At 39.7% G+C, this 17777-nt stretch overlaps 1 protein-coding gene across 1 annotated transcript in view; it reads left to right on the top strand.

Moving 5' to 3' along the window:
• The window catches only part of tada1 (transcriptional adaptor 1), a 52927-nt gene that overhangs the window by 11152 nt on the left and 23998 nt on the right, over positions 1–17777 (top strand). Inside the window, exons 4-7 of the mRNA XM_048601979.1 lie at positions 5993–6090; positions 6951–7160; positions 10098–10249; positions 13036–13198. Of these exons, the coding sequence (XP_048457936.1) occupies positions 5993–6090; positions 6951–7160; positions 10098–10249; positions 13036–13198 (623 nt within the window). The remainder of the gene's footprint in view (positions 1–5992; positions 6091–6950; positions 7161–10097; positions 10250–13035; positions 13199–17777) is intronic.

Consider the following 17777-nt stretch of genomic DNA (forward strand, 5'->3'; position numbering starts at 1 on the left):
ATGTGTTGCTGAATTCTGTTTTTCCATTTCATTCTACAATTTCATTGATTGCTCTTGCCGAGTTAAATTTTTCTGGACTTTAATTTTGAAACTACACAAGCTATAAACTCCAAACAGATAAACTGATTCATGGAAAATAAAGTGAAATGTCCTAGATTTAGAATTAAAAGAAGGTCACTTACTGGAAATATTAACTGTTTCTCCCTTTCTCTCTCCCCAAATACAACTTGATCTGTTCAGAATTTCCAGAACACATTGAGCCAAGAAATTTTGCTTAAAAACATTTAGTCATGGAGAAAACACATAGCAAAGAGACTTCCTGTGGCATGTTACGGACACTTCTAAGTATTCTTAAGAACTTTATAGTCAGATATTTAAATTGCATTTCGAACTTTTTTATACATTTGTGGGATGTGGGTGTTGCTGGCTGGCCAACATTTATTGCCTGTCCCTAGGTGCTCTTGGGAAGGTGATGAGCTGCCTTCTTGCACAGCTGCAGTACATCTGCAGTGGGTTGACCTGTAATGCCCTTAGGGAGGGAATTCCAGGATCTTGATCCAGCGAGTATCAAGTAATCGTGGTTATTTCTAAAATTTCATGAACCCAATTTCAATAATTGCTACAGTTTTGAACTTGAGTAGAATTTCAACTTGGCCTTTGACTAGCCAAGCTAAACTACTTTGCGATGAATGATGAAGTGTGGAAAGAGGCTTTTTGGCATGTGTTTGTCTGTCTGGCTATAAGAAAGAGCAATTCAGTTAGTGCCATACCCCTACCTTCATCCCATACCCCGAAACTTCATTTTTAGGTAATAACCCAATTTCCTCTTGATCCCTGGATTGAAGCTACCTCTGTGACACATGTGGGCAATACATTTCAGATTATCCTGACTACTCACTGCATGAAACACTTTTTCCTCAAATTCGCATTGATGTTTTTGCCTCTTTTCTTAGTTTGTGCCCTTTGGTTTTCAAATCAACTGAAACAGTTTTTCCTTGTGCACCCTAATCATTTTGAATGCCTCTATGGAATATTCCATCCGCCATTTCTTTCCAAAGAAAGCAGTCCCGACTTTTCTAATCTTTCTGCATAATGATTTATATATACCGTCTTCATATTCTATTTGTTCTAGTACTTGTGTAAACCCAAAAGTGTAAGTAATGGAGAAATAAGATTGGAGTAAACCATTTGACACCTTGAACTTGCTCTGCCATATGAGAAGATCGTGGATGATTTGATTATGGCCTCAACCCAATTTCCTGGCTACTCAGTATCCTTAGATTCCCGACTAACAAGGGAATCTATCTATTTCTGCATTAAAAGTATTCAATGATACAGGTCCATTGTTGTCTGGGGAAGAGGAATTCCATAAATGCCCAACCATCTGAGAGAAAAACATATTCTCACAATTTCTGTATTAAATGGGACACTCCTTATTTTTCAGCTGAATCCCTAGTTGTAGTCTCTTCTGCAAGGGGAAATTTCCTTTCAGCATCCACCGCACCAAGTTCCATCAAGATGATGTACATTCCAAAAGATCAAATCTGATCCTTCTAAACTTCATTGAATACAGGCCTGTCTGACATTTTCTTAGAAAGATGATCCCTTTGCCCCGGAATCAGTCTGGATCCAAAACCGCATGCATTTTTTTCCTTTATTCATTATTCATTAACGGGATGAGGACATTGCTGGCAAGGCAACATTTATTGCCCATCCCTAATTGCCCAGAGGGCAGTTAAGAGTCAACCACATTGCTGTGGATCTGGAGTCATATGTAAGTCAGACCAGGTGAGGATGGTAGTTTCCTTCCCTAAAGGACATTAGTGAACAAGATGGGTTTTTCTGACAATTGATAATGGATTCACAGTCATCATTCGATTCTTAATTCCAGCTATTTTTATTCAATTCAAATTCCACCATCTACCATGACAGGATTCACATCTGGATCCAAGAATGTTATCTGGGTCTCTGGATTAACAGTCCAGCGATGATACCACTGAGCCACCACCTCCCCAACACTAGATGTGGTCCCACCAATGCCCAGGGCATCTGTAGCAAAACAGTAATAGATTAGAGCCATAGAGGTATACAGCACAGAACCAGACCTTTCAGTCCAACTCATCTATGCCAACCAGATAGCCTAAACTGATCTAGTCCCATTTGCCAGTATTGCCCCATATTTCTCTAACCCTTTCCTATTCAAGTTGGTGAGACATGATTTCCCATGCACAAAGCCATGTCGACTATCCCTAATTAGTCCTTACCTTTCCAAATGCATGTAAATCCTGTCCCTCAGAATCACTGCGAACAACTTACCCACCACTGATGTCAGGCTCACCGATCTATAGTTCCTTGGCTTTTCTTAACATCTTCCTTAAGTAGTGGCACCACATTAACCAACCTCCAATCTTCCAGCACTTGATCCATGGCTATCAATGATACACATATCTCAGCAAGGGCCCCAGCAATCTCTTCCCTAGCTTCCCACAAAATTATGGGATACGCCTGATCTGGTCTTGGGGATCTACCCACCTTTATGCGTTTTAAGACATCCTGAATCACCTCTTCTGTAATATGGACACTTTTGAAGATTTCAATATTTATTTCCCCGAGTTCTCTAGCTTCCATGTCCTCCTCCACAGAAAATACTGATGCAATATACTCATTTAGTATCTCGCCCATCTCCTGTGGTTCCACATATAGACAGCTTTGTTGATCTTTAAGGGGTCCTAGTCTCTCCCTAGTTATTCTTTTGCCATTAATGTATTTGTTGAATCTCTTTGCATTCTCCTTAACCCTATTTGCCGAAGCTATCTCAAGTCCCCATTTAGTCATGCTGATTTTCCTCTTAAGTATACTCGTACAACCCTCGTTCTCCTGTAGAGATTTATTCAATCCCAACTGTCTATACCTGACATATGCCTCCTTTTGTTTCTCGACCAGAGCCTCAATTTCTCTAGTCTTCCAGCATTCCCTACACCTATCAGCCTTACCCTTCACACTAACAGGAATAAACTGTCTCTGAACTATCGTTATCTCATTTTTGAAGGATCTCACTTTCCAACTGTCCCTTTATTTGTGAATAGCCTCTACCGATCAACTTTTGAAAATTCCTGCGTAAATTGGCCTTACTCCAATTTAGAGCTTTAACTTTTAGATCAGGTCTATCCTTTTTCGTAACTATTTTAAAACTAAGAGAATAATGATCACTGGCCCCAAAATGCTCCTCCACTTACACCTTGGTCACATGTCCTGCCTTATTTCCCAAGAGAAGGTCAAGTTTTGCTCTTGCTCTGGCCGGTTCATCTATGTATTGAATAATTTTCTTGTACACACCTAATGAATTCTTCTCCATCCAAGCTCTTGACACTATGGTAGTCTGAGTCTATGTTTGTAAAGTTAAAATCCCCTACCATTACAACCCTGTTGTTTTTACAGATATCTGAGGTGTCCTTACATATTTGCTTTTCAATTTTTCACTGACTACTGGGGGATCTATAGTACAATCCCAGTAAGGTGATCACAGGTCTGTAGTTCCCCAGTTTCTCCTTGCAACCTTTCTTAAACAAAGGTACAACATTAGCCACCCTCTAGTCTTCAGGCATCTTGCCCGTAGTTATAGATGATGCAAATATTTCTGCAAGGGGTCTCTTAATTTTCTTCCTTACTTCCCACAATGCTCTGGGATACATTAGATCAGGCCCTGGAGATGTAGCCACCTTTATATTCTCTAAGACCTCCCAGATGGCCTCTTTGGTAATGTGAACGGTTTTTAAAATATGAAAGTTTATTTCTCCACGTTTTCTGGACTTTATTTCTTTCTCCTTCCAGCTCAGGTGCAACCCACCCTTATACTGATCACTTCTACCCCAGGAGAGGCCCCAATGATCCAAAAATGTAAATCTCTGCCTCCTGCATCAGCTGCTCAGCCACTCATTCATCTGCCCTATTCTCCTATTCCCACGCTACTAGCACGTGGCACTGGGAATAATCCAGATATTAGTACCCTTGAAGACCTACTTTTAACCTCCTGCCTAATTTTCTATGTTCTGTCTGCAGAACCTCATCCCTTTCTTTTCCTGTGTCATTGGTACCAACATGTACAATGACTTTCTGCTGGTCACTCTCCCCTTAAGAATGTTCTGTGCCCTCTCAAGATATCCTTGACCCTGGCACCAGGGAGGCAACACACCATTCTGATGTCTCGCTGTTGGTCGCAGAAATGTCTGTCTGTGCCCCTGACTAAGGAGTCCCCTATCACAATTAATTGCTTGGAACCTGACACAACCCTCACCAGTAGACCCAGTCTTGGTACCAGAAACCTGGCTGTCAGTGCTGTATCCCCCTGGGAAGCCATTTTCCGTGCAGTTTCAAAACAACATGCTTGTTTGAGATGGGGATAGCCACAGGAAACTCCTGCCTACCTCTCCTATCTTTTGGTAACTCACTAACCTCACTGTATCTGAGGTTTTCTTTTACCTTCCTGAAACTGTCATCCATCACACCCCCCAGGCTTCTGTAAATTTCTCATTGCTTCTAACTGCCGCTCCAACCAATCCATGCGATCCAATAGGATTTGCATCCATACACACCTCCTGCAGACATAATCTCCAGGGACTTGGAAATTCTCCCTAATCTCCCCACATCCAACAGGAAGAGCACACCACTCTAATAAAAGCCATCTCTGCACCTTAATCTACAGACCTGAAACTACCCAAAAAGAAATACAACGCTTTCTCAAAAACTTAATGGTAGTACAGTTTCACTGCTCAAAAAACACTGCTCTAGGATAAATTAACAACTTATCTTTTACATTAAAAATTTAATCGAGACGGATCTCAGTTAAAAAATAAAATCAACCCTCCTCCTTCTGTATTAGATTTATTTAAAAACAATTAAGATTTATAAGTTTTATAAGTGTTAAAATCAAACATTTGCTGATCAGCTCTGAAGTTGCCATTGTTCACTCCCAGCTGCACAGTGCATAATTTCAAAAGTAGGTCGCCCCAAGTCAGCTGTGAAAATGCATTGTCTGCTTTTCAGATTGACGACATAAAAATCTCATTTTGATTTTATGAAGGATGGAATTTACTCTCAATGTCTTAGCTTGTCTATTTAGCTTTTAAACAGAAAAATAAAACTGATACTCAGTTGTCTCTGTATATCAGAAATATCTTAATTATCCAAGATGACGTTTCTGTTATCCAGGTGAAACTGAATGCTTAGTTTACCAATTTAAAAAATTCTCCTGTAGTTAACAGCAGTTTTAATTCCAGTTTGCTCGTCCTGAATAGGGGTCTTTGTATCAGTGTATGCCCTCCATGTTTAAGAGGAAGGGAATTGAGCATAAGACAGTGAAATTAGAAATAAATCTGGTAACCAAAGCTATTTTAACTAAACTTTATTGAAGATTGAATTTAAATAAAACTATTTCTGCTTGTGTACCCTTTCCCCTTCTAAATAGAATTCCTGGTTGGCTAGTGTGGTGAATGTCTACTGTGCTTGAAAATAAGACGTTAGAGCCATTGAAATGGAGAAGTGCAGGACTTTGCAAGGAAACTGAAATTCCTAGAGATTTTCGTCCTTCAGGGTCTTTTAATAAAGAGAGAGAAATGATTGAGACTGAACTTGTTTCCAATCATTTGGCTTATGACTCAACCTGAGTCCTTGTCCTCTTGGGTGGAATACTTGATGGGAGGAAACATGCTCAGCAACACAACAAGTTCTAAGCCTGGAACAGCTTTATTTCCCTTCCCCAAGATGTTTTTGCAAAGGAAGTGTGGCAGAAGTTTTCTAACAATTGATTAAGTCATGTGGTGAAAGTACATGTTTTATACATTCTTCCCCTTTTAGATTGTTTTGAAGTGATTGCTCGTAACTTATAAAATGTCCCTTGTGACCTGCAAGACAAGTTGAGTCATTGCATGCAATATTGTCACCTATCTTCCTTGACAAGTGAATTTATGTTTCTTTTGTATTTTTCTTGTTATAGAAAGTGGCACTTCTCTACTGTGGACCAGTCCATCTGCTGCCAAATCAAGTAAACCTAAAAATAAGAAAAAGTTTCCATCTCTACGTGCAAAATTTGAAGTGAGTTATTTTCAACCTTAGTAACTTGCTGCCCCCAGTTTGGTCTGCTGTGTATTTAATGAAAATCTTGAGAGTTATTCCTTGTGGTAAACATTTATTTTGTATTGTTCTTTTTTTGCCTGTTATTTTGTCTTTTGGAAGAAGCTCTGGGGCAAAGCAATTTGGTGGCTTAATCAGGGCAACAAAATACAGTAGTTAGGCCTAACAAGAAACAGCAATGAGCAGAGCGTTTATCCATTGAGTACCGAGGTGAACTCCTGGATGTAGTGTTTTGTTGTGCTGTGTTTATTCCTATCAATCATAATTTATCATTTGCACATGCATTTTCACCTCTTTTTTGGGAAAATCTTTATAATGTGACGTTTTCCAATACTTGTTAGTTTTTAAATATGATCACTTAAAACAAAATTGTTCCCTGACCTAATTATTAATGCCATAAACTTTTTTCTTCTTTCTCTTCTCCAGTTGAGTTAATTTTATAATGTAGTTTGCAGGTTCAGAAACAAACCTGATTTACTTTCTTAAAGTTATAATGAAGTTGACCGTGTACAGTTTGAAGAGATTTTTCTAGTGTCCTCCATTATTAATGTAATAGATGGTCCAAGCTCCATTTCTTGTTATTGTATCTGTCTGAGTAACAAAATAAACAGCTTTAAGACGATATGAAAGTTTCTTAAAAGTGAAACCAAAAATAAAATGATCATAGAATGATCTTTGCTACTGTTCGCTCAAAAGAATCAATCTTTCAACTTTTGTATGTGTAAAAATTCTTTTTGATTGAGGGCTTTTATGCTTTATAAATACTTTTAAGTGGCATTGCGTAGTTTAACTTAGTGCGTCGTGTATGTATTTTCCTCCAGCATCGTTTTCAAGCACAAAATCCTTTATCGGGAGCACAGCACTTCGTCGCAAAGGATCCGCAAGAAGATGATGATGTGAAATTTTGCACTCACACAATGGTGCTTCCCACAAGAGGCCAGCTTGAAGGTCGGATGATAGTAACAGCTTATGAATGTGGACTGGACAATGTATCTGAGGATGCAGTGACAGCAGTGGTGCATGCTGTGGAGGTACTGCTATGAAATTGGCTTGTGTTTTGTTTTCTTTTTCTGCTGTAATATTCCTCTGGTGTGTAGCTCCTTGATCAGAGTAGATATTTAGTTTCAAGATAAATTTTCGATTACATCTACGCAATCACTAAAACTGCTTACATCCACCCCATAATGATGCCAGTTGTTCCTGTTTCAGTTTCATCTGCTGTTGAAACCCTCATTCTGTGTTGCCGTCAGAATAGACTGTTCCAAAATATCCCTGGCCTTCCTTTGTTTTGCCTTCTGTAAACTTAATCTCTGCTGCCCATGTGCTAACCTTTATCAAATCCCTTCATCCAATTGTTGAAATAATACAGTTTATACATCCATTCGTTGCATCGATTGGTCATTAACATGTGCATTTCACCACACTTTTAAATTAAAAGTGTTGAATTTAAATGTTACCTTTCATGACCTCAGACAGCCACTAACAATTTGCCATCAATGAACTGATTTTTGAATTGTAGTCACTGTTGGAACACAGGAAATCTAGCCACCGATTTGTGCGCAGGAATTTGTAAAGAATGGTAAAATGATCATGACCTTTTTTTTTAATGTAATGTTACTTGAGGGATAAACATCAACCAGCTTGTTGGGGAAAACTACCCTGTTCTTCACTGAAATCGTAGATTGGGATAATTTATAACTATTTGAATGGGTGGATAAGCTCTAAATCTAATGTCTCAGCCAAACCATAATACCTCTGACAGTGCACCTCTTTCTCAGTACTGCCTTCAAGTGCTGGTCTAAATTTTAAACTTCAACTCTGAAGTTTGAACTCATGACCTTGTGACTCAGGCAAGTACATTAACCATTGACTCGCATGCACTACACTTTTATCAGCCACTAGTTTAGGGTTCAATGAGATGTACTGCACTTGATCACAGAATTAATAATATGATGTAGAAGGAGGTCATTTAGACCATCATGCTTGCTCCAGCTGTATTATCTAGTGCCAATCTCCTGTCTTTCCCCATATCCCTAGCCATCACTACTGTCCAAAAAAAACCGAAAACCCTCTTGAATGCCTCAATTGAACCTACCTCCACCACATTTCTGTGCAGTACATTCCATACCCTAACAATTTGCTGTGTGAAAAGGTTTTGTTTTCACATCACCCTTGATGTGAAATGCTTCATTTGTACATCACTTTAATCTGTGCCCTCAAATTCTTGTTTCTTTTACATATGGAAACAACTTCTATCTGTTCAGTCTGCTCAAGATTTTGAAAAACTCAATCAGATCTCCTCCAGATCTCTTTTGTCCAGGGAGAACAGTCCCAGCTTCTTCAATATATCCATATAGCTGAATTTTCTTGTACCTGGAACCATTCCAGTAAATCGCTTCTGCTGTCTCTAAAATTCTTTTGCATCTCTCTTATAATGTGGCACCCACAGCTTTACCAATACTCCAGCTGAGGTCTAACAAGTATCTTGTGGAAATTCAGCATCATCTCCTTGTTCTTGTACTCTATGCCCCTAGTAATAAAGCCAAGAACACTACCGTTATTTACTGCTCTCTCTACCTATTATGCCAACTTCACCCTACACCCCTTTAGAATTGTACTCTCCATTTGGTATTGTCTTTTAGTGTTCTTCCAACTAAAGTGTATCACCTCATACTTCTCTGCATTGAATGTCATCAGCTACCTACCTGCCTACTCCTCCAACTTGTCAATGTCCTTTGGGAATTCCACATTACAGTTTATAACTCTTCTGAGTTTAATGTTATTTGCAAACTTGGAAATTGCCCTCTGCACACCAAGATCCAGATCGTAAATATGTATCAGGAAAAGCAAGGTTCCCAATTTCAACCCCTCAGAATTCCACAACAAACCTTCCTTCAGTCTGAAAAACATTCATTGGACATTACTGTTTCTATCACTCAACCAATTCTGAATTCACATCACTAGTGTCCTTTTTGTACCATAGCCTACAACTTTCCTCAACAGTGTGTTGTGACACCCTCTATCAAATGCCTGTAATTCCATGTATGCCATGTCAAAAGCATTAGCCTCATTGCTGCTTTGCTAGAGCAATTAGACAATTTTTTTCTTTAGAAATCCACGTTGACTTCTGTGAATTGATTAAGTGTGATTAAAATGTAAATGTTAACAAGTAGGTGATGCTGTATTATTGATGCACTCTCCACTGAGTCAAAAGGGTTTTGGTTTAGGTTCTACTCCAATAATCCAGTTTAATTGTTAGATAAATTCCTTGGCTGCTTTTGCTTTGTTTCTTGGTACAGCAAGGTAAGACATGCCCAACAATTGGAACGATGATCAAACACATATCTGGTATGAATTGTTCAGATATATATTTAATTGGCAATTGCTTTTAAGTACAACAGTTACTTCAATTCACTATTCTGTAGGTGTATTTCTTAGTGTGATTCTCTCAGGTCAATAAGTCTGTGGAACTGTTGAAGTGTTGGGCTAGAAAGCTTCCACATACTGAGAAGGGAATAGTTTTGTTAGGAATTTTTTGGTGTCATAGCGTAGCACAGCAGATGTGAACTATTTATTACTTTACACTGTACAAGGAACTAGTTAGTTAACTAATGTAAAAAGCTGTCATTTGTTTTAAAAGAATTCTGCCTAATCCACTTCTTTAGCAGTTTAAATCTAAAGCAAAACCTTTCCAGACACAAGAATCATCCAGACTAGATGCAGAATAGAATCCATAGCTGAATCTCTAAATGATTCTCTGTTATCTAAATATACAACATTGTTTCTGACTTACCGCCATAAAATCTGTCAGTGACTTTGTACGATTTCCCATGGAAATATACATCAGATAAAAGCAGAAATAATTTTGAAGAAGAAATGAAAAATTTTGCTTACGAAGGAAGTGGGTGGGTTATATATCTCTATCTTCAAGTAATGCATTCACCACGACTTTGTGCTTCTTTCAATAGAATCATCTGAAGGATATTCTGACAGCTGTGATATCCAGGAGGAGGTCATACCGTTTACGTGATGGCCATTTTAAGTATGCTTTTGGAAGTAGTGTTAATCCCCAGCCATATTTAAAGAACAGCATCGTTGCCTACAACAACATTATTGACTGGTAAGTGCAATGTCAGATATGTATGTACATTTTCATTCTTCTCAGAAAATCTGTGAAGTAGTGCAGAGAAAGGGGGTTTGAGCTTAAAGTTAAAAGCAAAATACAGAAAACCTGAAAGTAACGTTCAATTAACAACAGGAAGATTTTGATATGACTATTAATCCTGAAATTACTTTTATCTTGTCTTTAATGAAAATATGCACGTAATTCATTCCTCAGTTTAGCAGAATAATAGAGTTGAAATAATCTGATGTTCCAGAACCAAAGTTCCATTATGGAAGATTATGCAAGAAGACTTGCATTTTTATAGTTTCTTTCATAATCTTTGGATGATCCAAAGAGCTTTATACCCAGTTCGCCAAAGATCCTTAGACAGCACCTTCCAAACCCATGACTACTTCCATCTAGAAGGACAAGGGTAGCACATGCAAACACCAACACTTGAAAGTTTCCCTCCAAGCCACTCACCATCCTGACTTAGAAATATATTGCCATTTCTTTGCTGTCACTGGGTCAAAATCAATGGGATTTCCCCCCTAATGGCATTGTGTGTCACCGTACAGCATATGGATTGCAGCTGCTCAAGAAGACAGTTCGCTACCACTTTCTCAAAGCCATTAAAAAGAATTTTTAAAAAATAGTCCTTCGAAATGTGCTCATTGATGTAGCGTAGGAAATTCCACAGCCAAGTTGTGTACAGCAAACTTCCACAAGTACACTGAGGTCAAAGACTAAATTACCTGTTTAGTGACATTAAGGCATGAGTATTGACCAGAATAATGGGAGATATTCCCCTCCATTCCTTTGAAATGTGTCGTAGGATCTTTTACACCAAGGCCTTGCTTACTTTCTCATCCAAAAGAGAATAAAATTATTAGAATAGGCTGAGTTATGTATTTCATTTTAAAGTCACTAAGGAGGAAAGGTTTGCTTGAAACAAATGATAAAACTTGGGCAGGAACAGTAAGTATCTGTTTTAAGTTGCTGCCTTTCGTATCATTCCATTTACTGTTGTAGATATAAGAAGCACTTTGTGTTTGGACTTCTGCTTTGTCATTGTTTTAGATGGGGTCTACATATTGTCTTACATGACCTGATTGGTGCCATTTTATAGTGAGTGCAAAGAACTTGAAGCAATAATGATTTTTTTCCTAAAACTCTGCATTGTAGTTTGCTGTGGAGCATGTCTGTCTATACCGGTGGTACATAGTACACAACCTTTACCTTACCTTTCCTATGGTCAGCTTGTCCCAAACCTCCCGCTCACCTATTTCCTTCCAACTCTCTCACTTGCTGCTCTGTCATTTGAAGGGGCAGTGATGCACACTTAGGTTCTGCAATAATTATGCATTCCACTGTATCTGACACACTTTAGTTGCAAAGGCAGTCTGGCCTTAGAGCCAAAATAGGTCAATAATGGGAAGTGGGCTAGGTCAGGTCTTGCAGAAGAGCTTGGGCTTGGTAGTTTTCTGCAAAGCTACCCACTGTTAGTTTTCCACTTTGAAAGCCAGATTTACCCCTTGTTTGTTGACTCATTTAGCTGCTTGAGAGTTGGAGAAGTACAATAATAATCGTTGTGTTCTCAATTTGCAGTTCATTTAATTGTTTAGCATTTTATTTTTGACTGATTTGCTTACCTCACTGCTTTCCTGGCGAGCCTGCTAGATCCCATTTTCCATAAAATTCAGCTCATCCTTAAACCTGCTAATTCCATTTTGCCCCTCATTAAATTCTGCTCATCCGTCAAGTTGTTAAGCTGCATTAGTGCCCAGTCTTCCAATGTCTCACAGTTATAACTTCCCTCTGTTCAGATTCCTCCAGATAACCTCTTGCAGTACTACAATACCCAAATGTCCAAAGAGTCATAGAAAAACAGAGCCATTGAATCCCTACAGCGTGAAAGCAGGCCATTCAGCCCGTTTGAGTCCTACACCGACCCTCTGAAGCGCATCCCACCCAGACCCACCCACTCCTGTGACCCAAATGTCTCATGGCTCAGTCCACCTAGCCTGCACATCTTTGGACTGTGGGAGGAAACTGGAGCACCTAGAGGCAACCCACGCAGTCACGGGGAGAATGTGCAAACTCCACACAAACATTTGCCTGAGGGTGAAATCAAACCCAGGTCCATGGCACTGAGACCCCAGCAGTAATCACTGAGCCACCGTGCTGCCCTGTCCATTCACCTTTCAGAAATCTCATTGCTCCCCCACTTACCTATGTTGGTCACATTTTTAGTCCCCTAGGCTCTTTGCTTCCTCACTGTTTTGTTTGTGACTGTACTTTAAATCCATCTTTTTAACAAACTTGTTGGTTACTCTTGTTTGGATTGGTACCCATTATTTTCTTTACAACTTAACTATCGTGAAATATGTTTCTACATACAAACAGGGATATATATTTTGTGGCCATGATCTCTGGCTGCCACAACTGACCTGGAGCATTACTGATCTTAACCATGTGGGGGTGCTAATGTGCCAACTCCCCCACTGCTTGAAGTTGTGTTTCGTCCCTACACTTTATCTATTGTGGCAGTGTCTGAGATATTGGCCAGCTTCAATGCTTCAACCTTACACAATGTAAACAGATTTGGATAATTCTTACTTTAAATATTTACTTGAATTTCTGCTTTTAAAAAAAAATTGTTTTTATGTTCCAAGTCAGGTAACGTTATTTTATTTCTTAATGTCATAATTTTTCAATCCAAAATTGTATCCTGCGTATTAATGAAAATATTTTTAAACCAATAAATATGATTTTAATTTATATTTATTCCTCTGACATAGTCCTCCTACTGGAATGCCCACAACGGCTGGACCAAATCCAGGATCCCACATATCATCAGATGATGTAGAGCAGCAGGCAGCTCTTCTCCTAGCCTGTTCGGGTGAAGATATGCTAGCTTCCTTGCCACCTGTCAACATGTATGATCTTTTTGGAGCCCTCCAGGTAAATTATTTTTAGACTACATTTGTCTGTAAACTGAATTCTTAGACTTTTACTGTTGAACCTGAGCCCATTCAATCTCTAACACTTAGATATTCAGCCACAGTTCAAAGGCATTACCATTTCTGAAAGGTTTTGCCCATAACCTGTATTTCCTAGATTTCGGCAAAATATTTTTTCCGTGAACCAGTTGAGGTTCCCTCACTGCATGTTAAATGCGCATTTACTTGATATTGCAGGCACATACCCTGTTGATCATTCGTAAAATTGCCATAAACGATTGGAGCATAGTCTGTGTTAGTATTTAAGTGTATGGAAATGTTCTGTGCCAAGGAAGGATCACTTCTCCAGTCTAGACCCAAAACAGACAATGTGGCAGCTAACTACCCATCTCCCTGTTCTGAAGAAGTCATGCTTGACTCAAAACATTGACTCTATTATTCTTACCGTTGGTGCTGCTAGGTTATTTCTAGCACTTTTTTTCATTTCAGATTTCCACTCGGAGTATTTTGCTTTTAATTAAGTAGGTGTGCAACTGAAAGTTGAGAGCTAGAGCATTTGAAACAAAGGTTTATTATCTGCATATCAATTAAAAAATCTCTTTTCAATCTTGAGATGTGTTCACTAAATACCAAACAGTTAGGCGGGAAGCACATTTCATTTTAAACTTAATGGTGAACCTGCCCTTTTGAGCAAATCCATTGCACTGCCTTTAGTACTGCTTCTGTTTCTAGGTGTTTCTGCGATAGAGATTTTCAGTGTCAGGATGTACCATCGTAAATGCAACCACTTTGGCATCCAAAAAAGCATGAATGATATGGATGAATGATCTCATAGGTAGCACTTTTTGCTATGTAAGGTTAAAAAGAAGCAAAATAATGGCTTTTAATTTTGCATCTATAAGCACAGACCACAGAAGCATTCTCCCATGTGTAAAACTGTGATCTTCAGTTTTTAGTGATTGAAGTGCCATTGATGGTGTTTTGCACACTGAAGTGAGTACAAGACCCTCTCTCGCAGCCCATTTTCTCCATGTGCTGTTCTAACCTTTTGTGTCTGTATTGGATAACTGTTTGCTTTAGTTGTCTCCCAACTCATTTAGCTACATATCAGGTTCATATTACCGTGAATGCCTGTTATGATTTTGTTGCTGGGGAGGCTATCAATGGAATCCTTCTACTCATTTTCCCATGTCTAGTGATTTGTCCGTAATTTGTGGTTTAATCCTTGATTTCTCTTAAATTTTTTTTATCAAGCAGTACTACTGCTAATCATTTAGTGTGTAAACCCATTCCTGTTGATTGTCTCTTGAATTCCCACAAGGGATATCCTGATTGAGACTCTGTTGCAATGCAGAAAAGTAGCTGAACCAAATCAGCTTTACTACCTCTATATTCACAAAACTGTAAAATTGAACTATTGAAGACCCCCAAATACTCACTCAAATAGTTCCTACCCAGATATTTGAATAACCAATCCCAGTCTTTGCAAATAATTAATTGCCAGACACCACTTTTATACTTTAAACAAACGACTTAACTATTTATAAGATGCACAATAACTTTAGCAGAGTGAAAAGTACATAACACAGTAAACTGATCAATGCCTGCGCTTTAAACGCAAACCACGTTTTTTCTCAGCTCCCATTCACACAAAAGACAGCGGGACAAACAAACACGGTTAAAGGATAAATAAGTAGAATAGAATAGAAATTTAATGTCACGTGTACTTTTACTTGAAAAAGAACACTGAAACGTTTTATAAGTCACCCCACCGCAGCGCCTCCATCAATGACAGAAGTCATACATAATAAAAAGAGCTAAATGAAGGCTTTCCTGCTCCTCTGATGCTGCTTGGCCTGCTGTGTTCATCCAGCTCTACACCTTGTTATCTCAGATTCTCCAGCATCTGCAGTTCTTACTATCTCTGTAAATGAAGACCAAATTCATCACAATTCAGTTAACGGTTCCTGGCCTTGGGAAAAGCTGATTAAGGAACGATGGAATACCCTGAAGACCCAGCTGGGACAAGACTGCAATTCCAGGATGAGACAGCCATTCCATGACCAGATTGCCGCGTCAAGCTGCTGGATTCTAGGCCAGGAGCGTCCGCCGAAGAAGACTGCCACGCTGGGCTGAGACTGCAATTCCTGGACAAGACCACCTGCCAGGCTGCTGGAACACCTGGGTGTCGAAGATGAAGAGGACTTCCACATGGGGAAGAGACCTCCACCACACCAGGACAAGACCTCTGTACTGGGAAACCACTATCTCTCCTCCTTCAGGCACCTGGGGCCCAACCGCGGACTGGTTCTTTGGCCTAGTCTAAGAGTCTGGGCCAGGGCAGTCAGCCTGGGACCTGCTCCTTGCTTGGCGGGAGACCCCAGGCTGGGCTGGAGCTGTATTCAGCTTATCCTGATGTTACTGCCGCCCTTGCCTGCCACTCTTCAGACCCAAAGAAAACAAAGATAAAAGAGAAGAAGAAAAAATAGCCAACAGGAGCAAAGGGCCTACCTTTGGGCCTTAGCCTCCCTGCTGTGCCAACAAAACTGGCTGGATTACTTTACGTGGCTTTCATGAAGCATTGTTTCACAGTCGTAACATTGGACTCCTTGGATGCTTTTCTGAAAGTTTGATTAGTTTCACCTTTTCAGTTTACCCAGGCCAAAGCAGCAATACTTCTAACTCAGAGATAGCAAGAGCTGCAGGTGCTGGAGTCAGACACAACACAGCAGGCCAGGCAGCGTCAGAGGAGCAGGAAAGCTGACGTTTCGGGTCGGGACACTTCCTGCTCCTCTGATGCTTTGTTACCCCAGCTCAATACTTCTAACTCAGCTTTCCACGCTTTGGGCTTCTGGAAGCTGGTGTAGCAGATCAGGCAGGGATCTGAGCAACAACCAAGAACTAACTCAATATAGTTCAAATAAAACCCTTAATTTCAGTTCCCGACTGACTGACTGTTCCCAAGGCCTCAATTACCATTCAACACCTGCCATTTGCTTGAACAAAGGGCCTCTTCCAGAATTACCAGAAGCACCTTGTTAATAGACAACATTTGCTGTCTGTTTAAATGCAGTGTTCTTCCTGGGGTCACTTTGTCTGTCGGAACGCTTTTAATCAGGAATCAGCCTACAAATAACCTCCAGGTCTGGCCTCTTAAGCAATCAAGAAGTTTGTTTGGTCAGTTCCTTTTACCACAAGCTATCCAAAGCCCACAAGTCATTGCCATCTCATAATTCAGAATTAATTTTAAAAAAAACTGAAAATCGGCAAGGGTTCTAGCACTAAGACACACTGAATGTCTGCGCTGATCCCAAGGTGGATCAGAAAAGTGCCTTCACTAGACCTTTTCTGAAAAGTAGAGAAGGTATACTGCTCCGGATACAGTCATGCACTGCTTTCTGCCGTGCAATGTTAACAGTTGGTTCAGTCGTGCAATGTTAACAGTTGGTTCAGTCGTGCAGTCCAGATTCCCTCCTTCCCCTGACCATGGACACCTACTGCCAATGTACCACTTCTCTCTTTATTTTTCCCTCCATCCAATCATATGGTGTGCATAAACTCTACTTTAGTCTACTCAAGACTCTGGAGAAGCAGATGGGAGGTTACCTTTCAGAAAGTTGCCTAGTCCGATTATCTGGAATTTGTTTTTCTCTCTTGAATTCTGCCTCCCGCCTCCACTTGTGCTCTTCATCCTGTTGTTTTTGATCATTTCCCCTCTCCCATTCCCTATCATGGTGCTAGAGAGTGCAACATTGTTGAAGAAGAGCAAACAGATTTAATTAGTTGTTACACTATTCACTGCATTCAATTTCCACATCTTTTGGTTTTTGAGTTATTATGTGAACAATTTAGTGTTGAATTAATTCCTGCAACTACAGAAGGTATATTTAATCCCTTACCTGTGCTATATTAACTTCCCTTAGCTGGGATGTGTGTTGAGATATTGCAATTATTTCTCATGACCCTGAGCTTGACATTTCCCTGTTTCTGATCAGAATTGTGTTCCAGCTGGAAAGCACAGGTTTGTAGGTCTGGGACAGCTAAGATGTCCTGTTATCAAGGTAGCTTGCTGACACCTAACTTGTTAGGTTCATAGCTGGAGAATTGGTCTTGAAGGGCAGCGCCATACTTGTGGAAATACCTTCATGTGCATGGAGACCTATATATAATCTGTAACTATTGTGTTCTACCAAGAAGGGCAAAGCAGGTATCTTTGCAAAAATTGAAGTTACAATGAAGATTTGTAATTGGGCATTACAATATTATAATGCCCAATTGAAAAGAATGCATCATAGCCATAAAGAAAGAAAAACTTGTTGCATTTAATTTTGCAATGCACAAACAGGTTATTGGACCCAACAGGACGATTTTGGCACTTGTTCTCCACAGGGGCTTCCCCCAGTTGCCCTTCTTCATCTTGTCTTATCAATGTTAATAGATAACATGCCAACAACAGGGATATTGTGATCAAATGAGACTTAATAGATTTAAGAGGAATGAAAGATGGAAATATTGAGTTGTGAAATATGAGATGGAAACTTGTTAGTTTGACATGAGGGCCATGTGAACAGTGTGCCTTC

The sequence above is a fragment of the Rhincodon typus genome, chromosome 10 (assembly GCF_021869965.1).
Source record: "Rhincodon typus isolate 14 chromosome 10, sRhiTyp1.1, whole genome shotgun sequence".
Taxonomy (NCBI): Eukaryota; Metazoa; Chordata; class Chondrichthyes; order Orectolobiformes; family Rhincodontidae; genus Rhincodon; species Rhincodon typus.